This window comes from Pseudonaja textilis, chromosome 5, assembly GCF_049901715.1.
Source record: "Pseudonaja textilis isolate UNSWEBS1 chromosome 5, rPseTex1.2, whole genome shotgun sequence".
Lineage (NCBI taxonomy): Eukaryota > Metazoa > Chordata > Lepidosauria > Squamata > Elapidae > Pseudonaja > Pseudonaja textilis.
This window is the reverse complement of record NC_141994.1, coordinates 46,375,570-46,398,323: the sequence shown is the minus strand read 5'-3', so window position 1 is coordinate 46,398,323 and position 22,754 is coordinate 46,375,570. Positions and strand designations below refer to the sequence as shown.

The 22,754-nt window shown below is 40.2% G+C and overlaps 1 protein-coding gene across 1 annotated transcript in view; it reads left to right on the top strand.

Annotated features, from left to right (window-relative positions):
- The first annotated feature begins 842 nt into the window (after positions 1 to 842).
- The window catches only part of EP300 (EP300 lysine acetyltransferase), a 92,123-nt gene continuing 70,211 nt past the window's right edge, over positions 843 to 22,754 (top strand). The window contains exons 1-2 of the mRNA XM_026696867.2: positions 843 to 2,428; positions 8,253 to 8,911. Coding sequence (XP_026552652.1) covers positions 2,335 to 2,428; positions 8,253 to 8,911 — 753 coding nt within the window. The 5' untranslated portion in view covers positions 843 to 2,334. The remainder of the gene's footprint in view (positions 2,429 to 8,252; positions 8,912 to 22,754) is intronic.

Here is a 22,754-nt window from a genome sequence, read left to right as displayed (position 1 = left end):
TTTTTGTAGGAAGTCGCGGGCACCGAGAGAGCACTTCGGCCCATGGTACTACAGGAAATGCACATCAATCCAGGGACAACGAAGTCCCGCGTCCTCCTGCGTAATAAAAACCTCTTCTTCGCTCAGCTGAGTTTCCTTTTCCTTTGGGAGCGTCAGACATTGATTCTGACATTGATTCTGGGCAACACGGATTGTTCGATAAAAGTCCTTCCCAACCCCGCCTTGAGCCTGTATCTTGATTGGGGTCTCGGCCATACTATCATACAGAACGGCTAACATTAATGATTTATACGTTGGCGGACACAGGCGCACAGTGGCGGCCTCCTCTTTACATTTGTGTATACGTGAGAAACTGTTTCGCTGACCAAATCTCTTGGCCGCGACGTCTAGGTGGAGGTCTAGTGTTAAGGCAAGTGGCATAGGAAAGAAGGAGGCCCCTCGTCACATAAATAGCTTCTGATGCGCATTTCGAGCACGGTCGGTTCTAGGATACACAACCTCTCCCCCCCAGCTTCTGGGTTATAATAGGACTGGCCAAAGGAACAATCTCGCGGCACATTTCGGCCGACTGAAAAACAGTAAGGAGAGGGAGGGGGGAAGATAAATTCTCCTGCCCCTTTAAGAAATTTAGGCGAGAGTTTGCGGAAGGGATCACTTAAGGATCGCAAGCCGACTGGTTGAGCTACTCTCGTGACCGGAGCTGGCCCCGCCTCGGGATCTCCCCCCTCCTAGCCCTTCGCGTTCCATTGTGTGTGCGAGCTGCGTGCGTCCCCGCCTCTCCTTTTTTGGACACGCCCTTTTTTCTCTTGGCTCATTTCCGGCGCGGCCGCTCGCTTCCCTCTGAGGAATCGGGAGAGTGAAGAAACAACAGCCGCCATTTTGTTGGTGTGTGAGCGATTGAGGGGAGGGAGCGAACGAAAAGGACCGAGCTAGGCGGGTACAGCCGTGGAGGTGGAAAACAGCGGCAGAGACCTTCGGCAACGCAGGGCCCCCGGCCGGCCAGACCCGAGACAACCTGAAACCTCCGTGATATACCCACTGTTCTAGCCTCGTAGCCAGTAGGGGAGTACGCACTCCCGGTTTCGGCTAGAAACTCGGGACCCCGGGTGGACTCCACCCCAATTCCTTCTGGCAATTGAGCACGTTCGCGGGTCTAGGAAACCGCTTCGCCTCGATTTGGAGAGCTGCTGCTGCTTCTCTGAACATCTCCTTTCCTGTGGGTCTATATGGTGGAGAGGAGACGGGGCCGCTGCTGAAACGCCTGAGGCACGGCGTCTCCAGTGCCGAGGAGAGCCTTATCCTTTCGATAGATCAAGCGCTCGTAACCATCCGTATCCTCCGGGGAGGGGGGAGAGGCTGAGAGAAGGGGGGAGGGGCCGCTCCTGCCGCTTCCTCCTCCTCCTCCTCTCGTTGCTTTGGGATCGATCCCGTCGTCTCACCAGAAAGGGGTACCCTGCCGGAGAGAGAGAAAGAAAGGAAAGAAAAGGAGGGGTGGCAGGCGCGCGTCCTGAAGCCCACCCTCTCCAGCTCCCATCCCGGGATCTCTGCTGCCTCCATCGGGACAACAAATCTCTCCTCCGCCTCCTTGTTCCTGCACAACAAGATGTGAAGCGGAGACTCCTGGGACTTAGCTTCATCCTCCTCCTCTTCACGGCTCCCTTTTCTGCAGCCATTAGTGATTAGCAGGGGGAGTTGAGGGGGACCCTCGGTACGTTCCGTCTGTGATCCCCTTCCCCAGCCCCTTGTTCACCAGTGTAGGCATTTTCCTCCGTTGCAGTCTGGTTTTGGAAGGAGTAGGAAAGAACTGCGAGCAAAGAAAAACGATTCTTTCTCTCTTCGCCTCTCCTCCTTCGCCCGCCTCCTTGTGGCGATGAGGAGGAGGAGGACGACGCCGAGGAGGAAGAGGTTGATGGCGGCGAAGAGGCAGCAGCAGGAGGAAAAGACGACGACCCCCCGGAGGATGAAGATGGTGGTATTGGCGGCGGCGGCGAGGAAGCACCAACTGATCTACGGCCGGATTTAATTCGATTTGTAAATTTACCGAGCCCTTTAATTGATTGTAGGAAGGGTTTGTTCTGTTCTTTTCATCCTTGTTTTTCCCTGTGGCCCGGAGAAAAGACTGCTTCCACACCCTGTTTCCCATCTCTATTCCCCCTTACTCACTGCTATCCAACAGAAATCGATCTCGAGGAGCGGAAAAAGAGGAACTTTGTTTATTTCTTCAGTCCATTTCCATACTGATCTTCGGGTTGATTTTGGATCACAGAAAACGGCTGAGGGCATTGGGGATCCCCATCTTCAATTTGGGCTCTGTTTGTCTAAAAAGAATTAAAAATGGCCGAGAATGTGGTGGAGTCGGGCCCGCCTTCAGCCAAGAGGCCTAAACTCTCTTCACCGGCGCTCTCTGTCTCTGCAAGCGATGGCACAGGTCAGTCTTGGGCATAGATCCCTTAATTTTACCTTATCACAAATGGGCTCTCTTTTTCGGGCAGTCTCTGTCAGTCTGATATATTTCTTTTCTCTGGCTACTTTTTTTTAGCCTATATTTTGCAATATTACTTCGGACATTTAATTGACATTAAGCTTTATTTCTTTTGAAGAAGATGTAAATGAGTTGATGCTTACCTCTGAGTCCTTGCAGCACTTGAAATCTTGTAAAAAGTGATATTTATTGCTTAGTTGTTATCTGTGTGTAGATATAGAAAGTCTTTTCTTCAATTCTTAAACTCATTTAATCTGAAGAGTCCTTATTTTTCATTTTACCAATGTTCTGATGGCTTTAATTTCCTTTATTTCCATCAATTATTTAGTACTAATATTGTTTTGTAAAGAGGTTATCAGTTGCTGATCGAATTCATTTTGATGCTTTTGTTAAGACAGCTTTGTTAGATCAACACTGAAAAACAGTATAGACTTGGTCATTTGCTTTTGTTCAGACTAAAATGTCTGAATTTCCCCTGAAGTCATGCCTTATTTGTAAAGATGAGTACAGTAACACTTGTTTACTTATTTATTTATTTATTGAACAAACCAGCTAGATAGAAATATTACAACTCTTTTGAAATTAGGTATGCGTGTTACAGGTGTTCATTTGGTAACAACTGTTTTTATAGGTTCTCTTGGAAGTTCAGGCAACTATACCTCTATAAGAATAAATTAGCTTCAAAAGAAAAATTGTGTTGTTTTCCTGAGATTTCTGAGTAGTATAGTTTGTGCAATAGTTATTTTAATCCATCTTATCAGAAGAAATTAATTGGAATCCTTCAGCCAAAAATGTAGACATTCTGATTATTAATGGTTGTCAGACTTGTTCATTGAATTTGTTTCCTACTGCATATATAAATGCAAGGGAAAATGGCTGATAGTATTTGATAGATAGTATGTGTATGTGTTTGTTTGAATACTGGTTGGATACATTAGGTAATTTGGAATGCTGCTTGTGTTTAGTATTTACTTCTGAGCAATGTTTCTATTTGAATCTGCAGTCTATCTTGGTATCTCCTGCAACTTTAAGGATATGTAGGTTATTTGCTACCAAGAGCATTTGTTTCACTATTTGCAGGCCTAATATAATGCTTACCTGAAAATCAACAAGTTCCATTTTGCTTGTAGGAAAGTAAGATTGGAATCTGCCTTCAGAATTCCTTGTGGTATATAAAACAAATGCTATAAAATAATACATACTTTTTCAGATTTATGTTATAGAATAATCCTTATTAACATTGTACCCTTTCCATGCACACAATTGAAAATAGGCATCCTGATTTAAAGTTGCAAGTCTGTACTTTTCTGAGACTATAGTCCATTGAATGAATTCAGTGTCATATAAGTATATTGTGAATGAATACAACCCAATGTATGTATACTCAGATATAAATCTTACTTGATTCAATTAACTTTTCTAGTGAATGCTTTGCCAGTGAAAATGGTACAATTTTATTCTCCTCAAAAAGCCATAGTTTTTGCCTTTATAAACTATTACATCTTTCCAATTTGTTTTAGAAATATAAATCTAATTTTGTTGTATTGACTGTTTTAATTTTTTACCATTTCCAAAAGTTGCTAAATGTTTTTAACTTTTCATTAATCTTTATGAATGTGATTTTAATTTTTGTTGGTTGAATCCTCTTTGAAATAATAGTTGGGAGATTTTCAAATATAGCAAGCTTATAAATATTAAGTTCTTTCAATATATTGCAAAGAGTGAATTGCTAGTTTGACTTTGTTTTAATATTCGGTTTTCTAAAGGTGTAAAGATACCTGATTTAATGTGTTCCAATAAAAGCTGTGCAGAAAAAGTTACCTATTCTTACATATGTAAGAATAGTAAACATAGTTGTAACAAATTACTAACATTTTTCCCATAATGCTGCGTCACAGTGCTGCATCTTTTTTCTAGCTATTACATGCTCTAGATTCATTTTTCTGTTCTTTTTTTTCTTACTCTAATTCTCTAGAAAATGCACAGGTGTAAATGCTAAGTTTATTTGGGAGCTATGGGAAAAGAGCCAAGAATCTATATCTGTTGACAAATTGGAAATGCATCTACATTATGTAATTACAATAAAAATTATTGTTCAGTCACTAAGTCATGCCTGATTTCTTCAGGACCCCATGGACCACAGCATGCCAAGCCCCCTGTCCTCCACTCCTGCACTGTCTCCTGGAGTTTTCCCAAATTCATGTTCATTGTGTTGATGACACTATCTAACCATCTCATCATCTGCTATACCCTTTTCCTTTTGCCTTCAATACCAGAAAAATAAGTGAGATTAATTTATATAATTCTGTCTTTATCCCTAAAAGTAGCTTTATTCCTTAGAATTTCTACATAAGATTATATACCAATACAGTTCTCCCTGAAATATTTTGCTATAGTTATCAAGAATACCTTGTATACTGAACATTTTTCATGTCGGATTTAATGTTTTATTGTTTGAAGATAACCAAGCCCACTCCAAATGAACTAAAGGAGAGGCAAAAAAAAATTCTGCTTAACAACATAAGCATGAAGTGAAAGAACACAGCTATAGTTATTTACTATGGTAGTGTTTTTTGCTTATAATCCTTCTCACAATATTTTGAATGTGTTTTTTCCACATAGATTTTTGACTAAGGTCATCTTAGAATGCATTTCATTTTAGTTATATTTCTGTAGTTAAGATATGCAAGTCCTATTATATCTGCTAGTAAACTGCAGTTGCTCTTCAGTTTAATGAAACTACATGTACAAGTTCTATTTTTCCTTTCCAGAAATGAATTGTTTCTGTCATCTTGCCTATTTTGTGACTACAGAAAAACCTGTAAATACATGTAGTGTATGCTAAGCTGCTTGGCAGGTACCAAACTATTTGGACTCAATAAGTTAGGTCTAGGAATATTTGAGTCTTTCCTTTATCCTTGAAGCATATGTGTAAAAGTCATCACAGTTTTGAATGTTTTTGTGCTTGTATTGGAATTTTGAGATTCCTCTATTTTTGACAAAATTTATTCCAAATGTCTGAAGATTTATAACATTGAAATAGACTTTCTGTAAAATGAAAATATTACTTTAATAGTTTAGCATTTTGTATAGGCATTTATAAAAAATAATGTGAGTGGAATTACCATCTTTTGGTATACCTAAGGAAAAGGGTAGTTGAAGTGAGATTCTCTTGTAATGTTCCTTGTTTCTGGTTTTGTCATTTCATGGCAGAAGTGATTATCACTTTCCTAGGATTCAGGAACACTTAAGGAAGTGGTAGCAGGTGTTTTTGCTTTTATGTACTATAGGATCCTGTGGATCTCAGATCCCAGAGGGAGTTCTGGCAAAGAAGCATGCCATTTCAGTTTCCATCTGTTATATGTGGTTGCCCTTGGCTCTTTAAGGAGCCCTAAGATAAACTTCTGAAAGTGTGTAGAATGTATAGTCTGTTGCTTTTCCTTCCTTCATGCAGTATTTCTGAAATTATCTAATAAGATTAGAGAAGAGGTTTGTTCAAATTCTCACTTAAAGCAGTTACTACTTATAGCAGTTATGTCATCTGTAATTGTATTTTAGGCAAGTTTCAATAAGTGCTACTAAACTAAACATATCGGTAGGTGCTTGTTTTTCTGCAATCTGCATCATAAAATGCTTTATTAACCAATGCCAATAGCTTCTGATTTTTAAAATAGAAATTGCTTACTGAAAAATATGTTCCTTAAAATATCATTAAATGAAGTTTGTTTTGCATGTCAGAATTTAATTTCCAATGAACGTGCAAACTAAATTTCAAAAACTATCTTTGAAGTGGAAATATACTTACTGCTTTAATAGTTGTAGATAAATTATATGGCCTTAAAATTGGAAAAGTGAAAATTCTGAAAAGTATTCAGTTCCATATGTACACACAATATCTCTGAATATCAGCCAATGTGATGTAGTTGTTAAACAATATGCAATAATATTCATGTTAGTTCCAAAGGCTCTGTGAAATTCCAAATTGAATAATTCCATGAGTGGAGAAGGGGATGGGTATGTCGATTCACCTTTCTGTAATACAGCTGGTTATATTCCCCCAAATGTTCTCTGTTAATGAGCTGTGTGAGGAGGTAGCAATAAATTGATTCCCTATCTCCTTTCTCTAAGACGACATGTTGAATTTTTGTAGCCTTCAACCATTCAGAGTACACACGTTGGTATACCTCTAGAACCATTATGAAGGCTTTACTTGCAAGTAAATATGATTATACTACCAAATGATAAGAACTGAATTTAAGAACTTAACTATCAAATTCAGCTCCTGTTTAAGGGGTAAATCATAAAATCAGAGTAAAAACTACCTTAATAATCTATTAGTATTTATGCTCCTTGTTAATATTTGTACCATCAAAGTATTTTCTTCAAATAAATTGAAAATTGTTCATTTATATTACTTCAGTGTACAAAGTGAACCATGTGGCATCATGTACTTTTCCCCCACATATAAATAGTGTGGCGAAGAGCGTCATTTTTTTTGTAGATTAGTTCTGAATTGCCAGGTTGTTTTCTCCCATGTCCAAGAAATACCTTAGTTTTAAAAAATGGTATACATCTGATTTAAAAATAGCAACTAACATTGAATCTCTTGAATATTTTGCTAAAACCCACTGTTTTGGCCTTGTCACTACAAGAAGCTGCTACGTTTGTTTGCAAATGTCAGGACTACTGTTGAGGTATATTAACAAACATTCAAACTCTTTGAAGTAATATGGTAAGCTATTAAACTTGTTAGGAAGGAGAATTTGTGCCTCTTGGATCAATATTTTATTAATAATTTTAAAAATAAAGTCACCCTAGAATTTGCCAAACTAATTTTAAGAGAAACTGCTTGTAGCCATTGGTAGTCTTTCTTTAGGTTTTCCTTCAGCAGATCTTAACACTGTCTTGGGGGAGATTCTGGAATTTTAAATAGCTGTTAAAGCTGTTCAAGATTTCATTGCAGGAAGCTTCTGAAAGGCAAATAGTATAAAAGCCAAAAAGACTTAGCTCAGTTTTGTATTTCTTTTAAGATTTTTACCTATCGAATATCTTGGATTAAAAACTATAGAATTAGAAATGTTCATCCTTTTAGCATCTTGTGTCTGGGCTATATTATATTCACACATTGAATAAATTTGGTAATAGAACCAAAATGAGATTGTGGTTGACTTTTTTTGATCATTCAGAAACATGGAATATGTTCATCTCATATTTCTATATCTCCTAAGTACATAATCTTTAAACTTGTAAAATGTGTAGGTCAGTTTCAGCAAAATAGAACAATTTGTCTATTCCGTTTTCACTGGTAAACTTTCCTACTATATATGATGGATCATGTTAGCTGACAAGTTATAGAACTAAAAATTAGGCAAGTAAAGAATGGAATTGCTGAATCGTGTTTAATGCCATCTCTCTTCTAGCAAAGTGTTGCTGAATGATGTATAGGCATGTGCACTGATTTGCTGCTCTTAGTTTTTAAGCACTTGGGGTTAGCAACTGTAAGATGTCACATTTCACATTTGAGAGATACTTAAAAGCTTAAAAACCTGGAACCAATGTGAGTTAATTGATAGTGTTGCACAGCCTGAACTGAGTATATTAAAAACATTATTTAATATTTTGAGAGTGTTGTTGAGGTACCTTTTTGTTTAAAAAAATTAGTCAAAAACAAATTAGATAAATAGCTATTCTATCAATACTGGAAAAAAAAATTCAGCTGAAATGTTTGCTGAAGTGCTCTAAATCTTTTTCTTTTAACTTTTCTCTCCAGATTTTGGATCTCTCTTTGATTTGGAACATGACTTACCAGATGAACTTATCAGCTCTACGGAACTGGGACTTACTAATGGTGGTGACATTAATCAACTGCAGACCAGCCTTGGTATGGCACAAGATGCTGCTTCAAAACACAAACAGTTGTCAGAACTGCTACGAGCTGGCAGCTCGCCAAACCTTAATATGGGAGTTGCTGGGCCAGCACAGAATATGGCCAGTCAGCCACAACAGAACAATCCTGGAATGGGAATCTTAAACAGTATGGTCAAAAGCCCGATGGCACAGGCTGCACTGACATCTCCAAATTTGGGGATGGGTACAGGTGGGCCAAATCAAGGTCCATCAACTCAGTCCACTGCAGGAATGATGCCAACAGTAAATAGTCCAGTAAATCAGCCTGGAATGGGAATGAATGCAGGAATAAATGCTGGCATGAATCCTGGTATGTTGTCTGCAGGAAATGGGCAAGGAATGATGCAAGGACAAGTTATGAACGGTTCAATTGGAGCTGGAAGAGGACGTTCCAATATGTCATATCCAAACCCAGGAATGGGAAATGCTGGTACTCTAATTGCAGAGACATTACAGCAAGGTTCTCCTCAAATGGGAGGACAGGCGAGCCTCAGAGGTCCACAGCCTGGAGCAATGAACAAGGTATGTCAAAGATTTTATTTTGAATATTGACAATGAAAATACAGTTTCAAAATGCCATCCATTAGGGATATTTTGGGGTGTCTTGCCAGATGTCTCCAACATGTTTGCAGATGAAACATATAATACTTAATACACATACATATGCATAACCTCATCAATGCACATTAAGAATAAATGTTACATAGGTGTCAACTGTATAATAATCCTGGATTCTATTGCAGTCTAGGTATACTATATTATTCAAAACAAATTGCTTGAATTTATAAGTATGGAAGGTTTTCCACATGTAGAATGATTGTGCATGAGGTAATCTCTCTATATATAAAAGTGAAATGCCACTCATGCATCATCACAAAATCTCTAGAACCGTAAAGCCGACAACCTTGAAATTTGGCATGCATGTTCCTCTTGGCTTCTAGGTGCTTACTAAGAAAGGATTTTTTAAAATGACCCTCAGAACATTGATATTTCGTATATTATTAACACGTTCTGATGCCAAGGAGTTCTACTCCACCTGAAAAGAAATCTGTTCCAAATGTTCCAAATGCAAAACGCAAGCAGAGGAGAGGAGTTTCAGTTTCAGTTTTAGTTTCACAGCACCAAGCAGCCACGCCCAGGTTCCTTACTTGCTCACACAGCAAATACTGTTTCAGTTTCTAAACAGGTCTCAACTCTCACACACTGACAGAACGCTAGCCAGATGAATAATGATGGATGCTGGTAGGCAGAGGCAGAATCCCCCCCCCCCAATTATTTTCCTCCCCCAAAGCTAAGCCTGACCACATTGTTTTGTAGCGAAGCACGGGTATCGAGCTAGTAAGCTAATAATTTGCCTAATTGCAAGTATTAAAAGTACTCCAAAGGCTAATAATTTCCATTCTTAAGAGTAGCATTAGTAATATAAGAGAAGATTATATTGGCTTTGTGTCTTAAATCTTGCATTTTGCAAAATACTGTAGATGCAAAATAACATGAATTTGAAATGCTACTTTTGAAGACCCAATTGATTGCATTGAATGCAGAATATTTATTTTGCAAATTAAAATGAAGTTTTCAATCATTTTGAAAGTGTTTTGAATCAAAACAGCAATTCTGAACTTGAAATGACATTTTGCATTCAAATTAGTTCAAATTCAAAAGATTTGCATGCCACTACTTCAAGGGGTGTGGTATGTTCCTTTGTTGAGAAATGATCAGAAAAACATTTTTTTCAGTTATTTTTCTAGCCACGTCTTGTGTGAATGATGGCTTTCATACACTGCTTATACGATTCTTGTGGGAATATTTATGGACTGTTTCTAGAAACAAGGAATGGCTGGGGTTAAATTTGAACTTATAGTTTAATTGAATAAACTGTTAATATAAAATAAGCAATAAAATGATTGAGTTCAAACTTGTTAAGTCAGAAATTATTTGTAAACAGTTTAATGGATAAACCATAGTATTGGTTATTAATATAGAAATCAGTTTCCACACCACAGTGCTGATTTTACACGTCATACTAACTTTGAAACAAAGCATGTTACATTGTTCTCTGTCTGTCTGATAAAACATAGGATGAGCTTATGCTAAAGCATAAATGATACTTTTAATTTTGATTTTTCAGACAATTCTAATGTGGTATATTCAATGAACCATGGTTAAAATTAACTCTGGTTTAGTAATTTGACATGCTCATTTTTTCATTGGTGAAATCTGAGAAAGAGCAGACAAATATTGAATAAAATGTATATTGATAATGCTAGCTTACCACTCTAATAGGGAATGGCAACACCATAGCCAATCTCATTGTACACATGTTGTACTCTGACAATAAAGGCAATAATAACATGTGACTGGTCATTAAGCAAATCACCCATGATCGTTAATAAATGTATCACACGTCCAAAACGTGACTTCCTGGGATTTCCCCATTGACATTGCTTTTCGGAAGCCTTTTGGGATGGTTGCAAATGGTGGTCATGTGACCGTTGTAAATACACAATGGTTATCAGACATCTGAATTGCAATCATGTGGCCACAGGAATTATCTTAAATGTGAATGTCACTTTTTCAGAACTTTGAAAACTTTGAAGATTTGCTAAACAAATAGTCATTAAGTGAGGACTATTTGTAATCTGTTTTGCTCATTGTGTGTACTTTTCTAGGAAACCTAATAAACTTAATAAAACCTTATTTTATTAAGAAATATGTTTAGGAAATTGGTATTGTAAATTAATAAATCAACCAACTTTTTCCAATCATTTTTCTGAAGTAAGATTTGAAATTCCATCTAAGCCAAATATTTGCCATACTTTTCCAAGTGTGATTGTGTGGGAGATTGTTGATAATGTTGAGTTGGAGCACTAGAAAATCAATGTAGTTCCCTGCACAAAGCAGCAGCTGAGGGGCATAATCTAAATAGAGCAGTTTTACTTAAGAGATCAATATGGATCAGTGACTCTACTGATTTCTGAAAATTTGTACAATAAACACTTAAGTTGGCATTGTAGCACTGTTCCCTCAATTCCCTGTTGTTAGAATCTTTCGCCTTTTTTATTATGCCTATTGACAAAATTTGGATCTTACGTAGCTGTATTAAAATCAATTATAAGTGTATAACATATTTATATAGGGAAAAAAATTCCAAGTTTTCATTATTCTGTATATCTACTATTGACAGCTATTCTAGCAGGTAGAACATATTATGGCAAGGGTCTTCAAACTTGGCAAGTTTAAGACTTGTGGACTTCAACTCCCAGAATTCCTGAGTTAACATGACAGGAGGAAGAATTCTGGGAGCTGAAGTCCACAAGTCTTAAACTGTCAAGTTTGAAGACCCCTGTATTATGGGAACAGTGCAGTAAAAAAAAATCTGGAATATGAACAACGGGAGCAGAGTAACACTTGGTTTTTTGTGTAGAATTCAGCTTCTTTTTGGATGCATTTTAGCAGAATAACAAAATACTAAATTAGTAAATACTAATACAAAATACTAATTCTTAATATATTTGATATATTTAAAGTATATTTAAAATGCTTTCAGACTGCTTTTTAGTGTTTAACCTAAACCATCTCAAAAATAGCAGTATTAAAAGCCTATTAAACAAAGCAGACAGCATATTCCAGAACATATTAAAATTTTAAAAAGTTTCAAATATCATTGGTAATACATAACCACATTCATATGGTGCTCTACATTGAAACTGGTTTCTGACAATGTCTTCTGCAAACCCAATTATTGTAGTTGGTTTAGTAAATATTGTTTAAAAGTTATGGTATAGCACTTACAAAGCCTATAGGGGACTTGTGAATCAGTGGCTTGGTTTCCTTTAATTCTTAGATAATATTACATTATCTCAGTAAAATATTCAATATGAAATTATCAATTAATATTTTATTCTGTATGATCATGGTATCTGACTAGCTGGGGGAAAGGATTTATTGGGTTTAATTTGAATATGGATGAACATTAATTTTAAATTTTTCTCTATTCAAAGACAGTACTAATCCAACCTGATTTATTAAGTACCAAAAAGACCCCGGGGTCATTTTTATTTTGAGTAGGTGTTTAATTGTATCATTTCTCATTTTAGTTAGCTTAAATTTGGGTATGTGTGTAATGTACTTTTTGTTATCATATTGCTTTAATTGTTCTGACCACAGGTATTTTCCCAAATCCTAGCTCTTTCACGAAAAATAATTCTAGAATTTTTAGAGTGCAATATTATTGTATAAATTTTGTTGGTTCTACCTCTACTATCAGAGCTTTTAAAGAACATGGCTCTGATATGGAAACATACTCCTGAATTCAACCATTATATTGTGAGGTTGCATTACTAATTATACAATTTACTGGTTTAGAGAAATGTTATTTGCCTTAGGATTCCGGTTTTTTTTAACCAAGAAAATAAATCATTTTGTAATGAAGATTTGTTTTAATTTTTTTTTAAATGTTGCTTTTATATTTCTAAGTATCACAATTGCAGATACAGTATGTTAGTTTGTTTGGCAAAGAAGATTGCTAAAGAATGCTACAAAATTGAATAATTCAAACCTGCAATTTCAGAAATATTACCTAAATAGCAGAATTGTTAGGCATAATTTGGATCACATATTCTAGTAAAATTAATTTGCTTTTGTAAATCTAGAAGATCACTAGGGAAAAAATCTTAATTATCACTGCTTTCAAATAAATTATGATATGAGTGTAATTTTTCACAGGTTATTTGGAAGATTTATTAAAGTTATTTCTCAAATACATCAGCAAAAATGTATTATTTACTCAGTTTTGTCAGTTTCTTAATTATCGTATTATTAGTTTAAGAGGAGGATTTTTGCTAACATTCGTGGCAGTGTCTTAAATTATGTTATCAAAGATACTTTTGAAAAAATAATCATTGTTCTATCAGTTATATAAATCTCATTGTCTAATTAACCTATGAATAAGTATATCTGATTCATCAAAATCTAGGATCCTTATAGGCTTTATTTTGTAAGAATAATATAATGGACACCACTCTCTTATTATAGTTGCTGAAAATGGATGGTATGTGATGGTATTCCGATGTTCTCATAAGTTAATAAAACCAAATTAACTCAACACAGTAAAATATTGCTCCTATAAATAAAGCTACTAAAAATGATCCTGGCAATAAAAAAATGAATTATTTGGAAAATACAAGCAGTTTCAAACAATTTATAGTACACGCATGCAAATGCATTGTCAATTTTGTCTGCATTGGATGGTGCTGGTATATAATCAATAATCCTCTTAAATAGTATGTGTCCATTCATGTTTTTAAAATTGCTTCAAGCAACATATTTTTGATGGGTTTAATACATTTCAAGATAAGTTAGTCTGTTTAAGCATGTTTTTTAGTGTATGATTTGCAAATCATGGCTTAATGTGAAAGCTAATTGACAAATTGGATCCAAATTGCTTGCAGTCAGAAAATTTCTGTTAATGTTTAAAATAAGTAAATAAAAAATTGAATTGCCAATATTCTTAGCAGGCTAAATTGTGTGCTATTTTGGAAACCTGGGTGCTTTCAGAAAGCAATGTGGGATATATGATGAATTGCAGAGGAGACAGTATAGTTGATACCTGCTTCCCCCCCCAATAGAGCCACTTGGTGATTATATAAAGTTTCTGTTTTCTTCTCAGACAATGAAAAGAAATGACTAAACAACGGATCAGTGTTTGGATTCTGAAAAAGTAAATTCAGACTAAGTTGAAATTCAGACTAAGCTACCATGAAAAATGGCATTGTGTAAAAAAACTACCCTATACCATAAGTGTGAATCTAGGAAGATTCTTGAAGAAAGAAAGAAAAAATTATTTTTTGTTTGAGATAAGAAAGTTAAGGATATTGTAGAATTTGTTTATGATGGAATTATGAGCTTAGTTGATACTAGAGCCCATGAATGGCTGCTAGTTAGTATAATAAAATCTTTATTTCACTATACCCAGATCAGTTTGGGAAAGAGTGTCTGTTACTCTAATGTCCAATAAATGTAAATGACATTTGCCTTGATTTATATTCTTTGCTTAATACTGTTATGATGCTGTTAATGTCATAATTCATATTTTTATCATTTGTATATAATACGAATTTAACTACTTTGTAATATAAGTTATTTGTGGCAGACTAAGTGAAAGTGTTATTGTATTTGGATGAATTTGACACAATTGTGTGTCTAATCATACTTGGGCAAATAAAGTATTCAATTCAGTTCAATTGCACTTTGGAATTCCAAGGTAGCCTGGGCCATAAAATCTCAACAGGACATACATACCAAACCTTCCATTATAAATCTAAGAAAACTATAAGCATATAGTTGTCAGAGATTAATTTAGACTAGTCACTTTAAAACGATTTGACAGGTGGTGGCATCTTGCCATTTGACTGACTTGGAAAATTAAGCATTGTTTTTATTCCAGAGCTATATGTTAAAAATTTTCTGCATGAAGTTAAAGGCAAGCCTCTGTAAGGTAAGGCTGCTGAAAAGTTGTATTAGAATGGTCCAAGAGTGACTTTTATTTTTACTGTGATGCCATCTCTGTTTATAGTGGCTAGGCTATGTTTTGGAAATGGTTGCAAATTACATTTGATTGAATTGAATAGGCCTGTTGCAAAGAACTTACCATTTGACATTAGATGTAAATTTCCAGTTGGAAGTAAGGGAAACAAGGATGGTTACAAAGTTTCATCTCCTCAGTAATAATTCTGTATTAAATGTCATTAGGAAACTATTTTATTAATGAATCAGGAAATAAATCTTTCATTGGTCAAAAAAGCACTATCCCCTGAAGGCCTCTTTTAAATGAGAATGGATTAATTAGTGGGATAGTTAGTAGTGGTTATACTATCATTTTTTATCTTCACTATACTGCCAAAATGTAAACTTGTTAGCATGTTTCGGGCTAAATGATGGTGGTCTTTGGCTTGGCAGATCCCCAAGTGCACTTATGCACTAGATAACCCATAACTATTGTCTGTTCTTCAACTTCTGCAAATTCTGAGTTTCACTATTAAATTAGCTAATGTGTAGCAGTCCCAATACATTGCCCATTTTTTCTCATTGCTGTTGCTTAAAGGCATCTTGATCGCCTCCATATGGGATTGTAATGTCCAGAAAAACAGTTAAGAGAATTGTTGGTTTGGTGTCTTGGCTAAAGAACTACCAAGCTTCTGGCAACATACGATCATTTTTTGAATTGGACAGGTGGATGTTTTCAGAGGTAGGATTCAAATTTATTAACAACTGATTCTGTGGGCAGGACCTAATTTGTGGGTATGGCTTTGTGGTCACATGACTGGGTGGCGTGGCTTGGTATGTAAATATTGAATTTTTTGTTTAAAAAAGAGCAACTTTTACCCAAAAGCAGGCAGGCAGATTGAGTTGCTGCAAGAATCACAGACTCACTCAGAGATTTACCATTCTGCAATCTTCTGCCTGAGCCTGCACTGAAAAATAGAAGCTTCAGCCCTAAAGAAGGTTCAGCTCTGCTTTTAGATTAGCTAGAAAGCAAGAAATCCAACATTCTCCTATGAGCTGCTCAGAGCATCCAATAGTGGGAGGTGCTTCAGTCTCTGCATTCATAGGCCGAGCTTGAATTGTGGAATGCTCCTCCTCCACGTGACTCCTCCACAGCGTTCCCCAGTTTTTGCTCAGCCTCGTGCGAAACAGGCAGTGCTTTGCATATCTCCTTTGGCCGAACAGGATTTTTTCAAGTTTCACAGTTTCAATCAGCTTTTCTCAGGTTTGAATTGCTCCATTTCTCCTTAGCCTCTGCGCAATTGCTTAGTTTGCCAGGCTTGCCACTAAGGGGAAGCGCAGTTGCGCCCCCAAGGGAGGCGAAGGGAGGGTCAGTAGTGACTTCGCACTACCTCCCATAGCCGGAAAATCCCTCACCCTGCCTCCTTTTGTTGCTTCGTTTCCTTCGTTCGTTTCACAGCAGTTTGTGTTTTTTGCTCCGTTCTGAGTCGTATCGTGTTATTCCCCCCCCCCACCTTCGAACGCCGTCTATTTTAAGAGGAGAAGGGCTAATTTCCTCCTTCCCTGGCCGCCTCTGTAGTCAGAGCTTTGGCCTCGTGGCTACCAGGTGGGTAAAACGCCGCTGAGAGGCGCGGCGTGCTGGCGGATGCCATTTTCAGAGTTGCCTCGTGGCTGCGCGCTATTTTGTTTTCTCTTTAATTCCTATGCTGTGAGTGAGGTTAATTGAAGTAACAGGCTCCTGCCTGGCTTTTTTCAGAATTATTATTCCTCATCTAACCAGATTGCTCTCGATATCAATCTTAAGGCTCGTTGGCTTAACCCCCACAGCTCATTTCCAGGGGCGCAGCAGCTACACCCAGGCCTTGTGTCCGCCTGTGCAGAGAGGCTGCTGAAGGCCCCAGCTTTAATCTCTACACGGGCCTAGGCGTTTCGAAATTTGGCTGATTGGCTGTTTTGTCTTTTTTTTCATTGGCAATTGCACATTCAAATTCTCTATCCCAGGAGCAGGGATACATTTGCACCAGCCATCCTATATTCATTACAGGCATATATTGATACCATATTCTTGGCAGTATAATATTTTGATCCACAAAATATTATCACTGAGGTATGACTCATTTGTTTTCTATACATTTACATATATATATATTTATATTCATATATATATGTATATATATATAAGAAAACAAAAAAAAATAACAAAAGGGGGGATGTGAAATATTGATCAGGGCAACCGTTCTTGCCTCAGATCGGACCCTGGGCGTGCCAACCGCCTCATATTGATTCTAACCTATTACTGTAATATATAAATCATTGAAATGGCAGATGGTAACACCTCTAGAGGATCTTCATTGAAGGCAAAAGCCAAAACCCATCATTTGCGCAAGCAGGCTAAAGAGACCTCCAAAGCTGCCCAGAGGGACGCTGTAAGGCACCACAAGGTCCTGCAAAAAGAAATTGACAAACGAACTAAGGAAGCACTCAAGGTGCCTCAGGTTCTTCCATCCTCCAGTCCTACCTCTGCTCAACCTCCCCCTCCCCTAGATATTTCCCTCTCATCTAGGTGCAGCTTACACTCACAGGAACAACAGGCTCAGGTTCCTGGACCATCGGCTAGAAGGGCTCCAGAAGCCACCTTCACCCCAACAGCTGCTGGCCTCCATCAAGAGGAGTCTCTCATTGAGGAGGTTCCAGAAAGAATAAGATCCTGGATGGAGTTGGCTATTTGCCAAGGGATTGCAGCCGGCATCCAACAAGCTACCAGGCCTATTCAGTATCTGGCGGCTTCTGACCAGGAGTCTCATTCAGTAAGATCCCTGCCCAGGTCAGACCAACATCAGGTTCAGGTACCCTTGCCAAGGGAGACCCCCCCTTCAAGGGCGGGAGGAGGAGGAGGAGGAAGAGGAGGAGGAGGAATTTGATCAGTTCATGGAACCAGATGTGTTTGATTCGGGGTCTATGCACTACAGTGAGCCCCTTATCAGAGGCAGACCCCCTAGAAGGCGAAATGTCCGAGGATGAGGGGCTCATCCCTGACCAGCCTGCCTTCGCGGGCCTATTCAAACCACACCTATTTAAATCCTTATTATTCAAAGCCAAGAACATTTCAGGCCTAAGCAAGCAATCTCCAACAGACCTCCTCGCTCCTTCAATGGAGGGGCCAGAGGATCTCATTTTTAACCAGCCCATGGTAGAGGCCGAGGTTATCCCAGCCCCTCCTATCTTTGCTGACCTGGTGCAAAAGTAACTGGCGTCTGCAGTGGTACCCCCCAGCCCCCTCCAGTCACGACAAAAAATACTTTAATTTGGATCCGGATTTTTCAAAATTATGAAACACTCCTGAGGTAGACGAGCCCATAGTGGGCCTGGCATCCTCCTTGACTCCGACTGATGCGCTGGAGGCCCTTAAGCCAGAGGAAAAGCGGGCTGAGCTGGCCCTGTGCAGGCCCTATCAGTCGGACGCATGGGCCATCAGATCGGCTACGGCCGCATCCTTTTTCACAAGGTCATCCATTCGATGGCTTCGTCAGCTCAAGCAACATGTCCCTACATCCAATATCAGGGCGCACCAGGACATTGCCAAGCTCACTGCTACAGCCGAGTTCTCTGCTGACGCCACATACCATGCAGTTAAATTCTCTGCTAGGGCAATTACATCTCATGTCACAGCTCGCCGCCTACTCTGGCTCAGGCACTGGCAAGCAGATTTTAAGAACAGAGCCAAGCTGGCTTCCTCCCCCATAGTAGGAGACAAGTTATTTGGCCCTTCCCTGGACCCCCTACTGATGGAGACCCGCAGTAAGAAAAAGTTCCTTCCTTCCCTTACTCGAAGGTCAGACTTCAGAACTTCCCAGCCCTTTTGGAGGGGTTCCTTTCGGCCCTCCTGTCAGGCCCCCTTCACCCCCAGGTATCAGAGACCTCCATCGTTCAGGTCGGGACAAGCCCAGGATTGACCTGATTCTGGAGACAGAAGCCGGAGGGGCAGTCAATATAAAAGGCCCTTTCGGGGAGCCGAAAGTAGGCCTTTCCGACGTCCGAGATAGGTTAAGGGACGCTCTCCCCATTGGCGGACGTCTCAAGTCGTTCTCTAGTCAATGGGACTCCTCTACCTCCGATTCTAGGGTCAGGGACACCATTAGATTTGGGCTTGCCCTTGAGTTTCACTCCACTCCCCCAAATTTCTTTATGTCATCCCCCCTTTCCAGAGACCTGGTCAAGCATAATCTAATGGATTCCACTATCCAGCATCTCCTAAACATAAGAGCCATCCAGCCTGTACAGCCCGAACAACGAGGGCGGGGTTTTTACTCTCACCTTTTTGTTGTACCTAAACACTCGGTGGGTGTGTGGAGAGCGATCTTAGATTTAAAATGACTCAACCGCTTCCTAACATACCGCAAATTCAAAATGCATACCTTGCAATCAATGCTACTGGGCATCAGGCAAGGGGATGTACTAACGTCCATAGATTTGACGGAAGCATATTTACATATTGCCATTCGGCCTTCCCATTACAAATTTTTAAGGTTCTGTTACAATAATCAGCACTTTGAATACGTGGCCCTTCCCTTTGGACTGGCCTCCTCCCCCAGGACCTTTACCAAGGTCCTTGCAGTGCTAGCTGCCCACCTCAGGAATATTCCCATCTGTCTCCAATGTTACCTGGACGACATTTTAATCCTGTCCCCTTCTACCCATCAAGCAGCAAGGGACGCCCAGACCACGTTAACATCTCTCCATGAACATGGGTTTCTCATAAATTGGAAGAAGAGCCAATTATCCCCATCTACTCGAATAACTCACTTAGGGGCAGTCATTGATACGGTGGAAGGCAAGGTCTACCTGTCTTCAGAAAGACTTCTTAGTATTCAAAAATTGGTTAGAGAGATCAGGCACCGTAGTGGGGTACCCTTACTGGATCTGTCAAGATTATTAGGGAAAATGATAACATGCATTTCTATTGTTCCCTGGGCCCGTCTTCACACCAGATCCCTCCAGTGGTTCCTGCTCCTGTACCAGAGATCCTGCAGAAGCAATTCCAAACTCACGGTCAGGGTACCTCTCAGGGTCCTCACATCCCTTCTCTGGTGGGCCAAGCCGGTCATCAACAAAGGCTGCTTCTTCAAGGAGCCTCAAAGGCTGACTATCACCACAGATGCCAGTCTATACGGATGGGGCGCTCATGTTCAGTCACTCACATCCCAGGGCAGATGGTCTACAATAGAACAGGCGTGCAGCATCAACTGGCTGGAGCTTCGCGCCGTGCACCTGGCCCTGCGCAGCTTCCTCCCCCAGGTACGTGGGCAGCACATTCTCATTTTAACAGACAACGTGACAGCCAAAGCCCACATCAACAAACAGGGGGGCACACAATCAATACAATTAATGAGGGAAGCCGAGTGCCTGTGTCGCTGGGCAGAGAACAGTCTTCTGTTCATCAAGGCAGAGCACATCTCGGGCCTATCAAATAATCAAGCAGACTGGTTAAGTAGAGCCACCGTAGACCAGTCGGAGTGGCGCCTCCACCCATCTCTGCTCAAAGAGGCAGCAAGGATATTTGGTCAACTGGTGGTGGATCTATTTGCCTCCTCCCTCAATGCCCAGCTCCCAAGATTCTTCTCAAGGTCCCCATCCCAAGGGGCAGAGAATTACAACGCACTCCGCTGCCCATGGCCCACGGGGCTTCTGTACGTATTTCCCCCTCTAGCACTATTGCCCAGGGTTATTCAGAAGTTGCTCCACGAAAAAGCGGAATTGCTACTAGTGGCACCTCACTGGCCCAGACGGCCGTGGTTTGCGGACCTCCACACGCTTTCGGTGGCCCCTCCCTGGAGGATTCCACAAGACAGGATCTCTCTATCCCAGGGGCCCCTCCTACACCCGGACCCCCAATGGTTTCAACTAACCGTCTGGAGGTTGAGTGGAGCAGGTTGAGGAGCGAAATGCTCTCCAACAAGGTTATTGACACCATTCTAGCTGCCAGACGGCTCTCAACCATTCGAATTTACAACTCCACATGGGCCATTTTCTGTAGATGGTGTAGCAAGTTCCAAATTAACCCCCCTTTCCCCTTCTATCACTCAGATTTTAGAATTCCTTCAGGAGGGACTGAACAAGGGTCCGTCTCCTAATACACTAAAGCGACAGGTAGCTGCACTGACATCAGTTCTTTCGTGTGAGGGTTTCAATTCCCTCTCTCATCACACACGTATATGGGCCTTTCTCAGAGGGGCCACCAACTTGGGACCCCCAGCAGTGCACCATTACCCCACCTGGGACCTTAACAAAGTCCTTCTCTCTCTCACTAAAGAACCTTTCAGATCTTTGAGGGAGGCAAGCCTCCAATTTTTGACATATAAGGTAGTTTTCCTTGTAGCCATTACATCCGCTCAGCGCAAATCGGAAATAGCAGCCTTGTCGGTCAGACAAGACCTCTGTCTTTCATGCCGATTGGGTGATCCTCCATCCCGATCCCACATTTTTGCCCAAGGTCAATTCAGCCTTCCATAGAGCCCAAGAGCTCATCCTTCTAAATTTTTGTCCCAGACTATCACAAGAAAGGGAAAGGCAATGGCATAAACTCGATGTAAGGCGCGCCTTGCAAATCTATATCAAACGCAGAGTCCTTCAGAAAATCAGAGGCATTATTTCTTTCCTTTCAGCCCAAAACACACGGTCACAGGGTGTCACCGTCCACTATAGGCCACTGGATCAAGGCGGCTATAGCTAAGTCTTATCAGTCCCAGGCCCTGCAGGTGCCCAGAGGCATAACTGCGCACTCCACTAGGAGCACGGCAACCTCGGCAGCCTGGGCTACCCGGGCACCAATAATCGAAATCTGCTGGGCGGCGACTTTGGCTTCCCCATCTCCTTTCATCAGGCACTATAAAATTGATGTCTTTGCATTTGCGGAGGCCTCATTTGGCAACGGGTTCTTAGGGACCCTGGGGAGATTCCGAACCAGACGGAGTCCCTCCCGTAGGACAGGCCAAGCTTTGGTATGTCCCACTACTGGATGCTCTGAGCAGCTCATAGGAGAAAGGGCGTTGGTGCTTACCTGATATGCCCGTTCTCTTTGAGCTGCGAAGAGCATCCAGGCCCACCCTTTTTTCCGTCTGGTGGGACCTCGTTTCGGCCAAGGAACCTTTTTTTAGGTAGTAGGGATGAGAGCACCTTTTTTTCCTCTCGTCTTCGCAAAACTGGGGAACGCTGTGGAGGAGTCATGTGGAGAAGGAGGAGCGTTCCACAATTCAAGCTCAGCCTATGAATGCAGAGACTGAAGCACCTCCCACTACTGGATGCTCTTCACAGCTCAAAGTGAACGGGCGTATCAGGTAAGCACCAATGCCCTATTTCCTGCTTTCTAGTTAATCTAAATCTCTTGGCACAGCTGATAGTCAGAACAGCTGATAGTTGGGAGAAAAAAAAGGAAAAAACCAAAACTTAGGCAAAGGTACAATACAAGCAAGTTAAATGGTGTGCATGCCAGGTCAGGAGTGAGTGGGTGGGGAGGGCCAGGGCCAGCCAGTGGTGCAATTTGCCAGTTCTCCAAACTGCGCAGAATTGTAACAACCGGTTCTATAGAACTGGTCCACCCAGATAGAATCCCACTCCTAGATGTTTTGAACAGCTTCAGAGAGATGAGAAAGGCCTCCTTATTAACAAACAGAACTGTGAAATATGGTCACAATATTTGGGCATGGTTCTAAAGAGTTCTAAATGCAACAGCCTGCATGGTTTTGTGCAACCTCCAGTGTGCATATGTATCACCTCTCCTGCGGGAGCTGCATTGGTTGCCCATCTACTTCCAGATGCAATTCAAGGTGCTGGTTGCCACCTTTAAAGCCCTTCATGGCTGGGG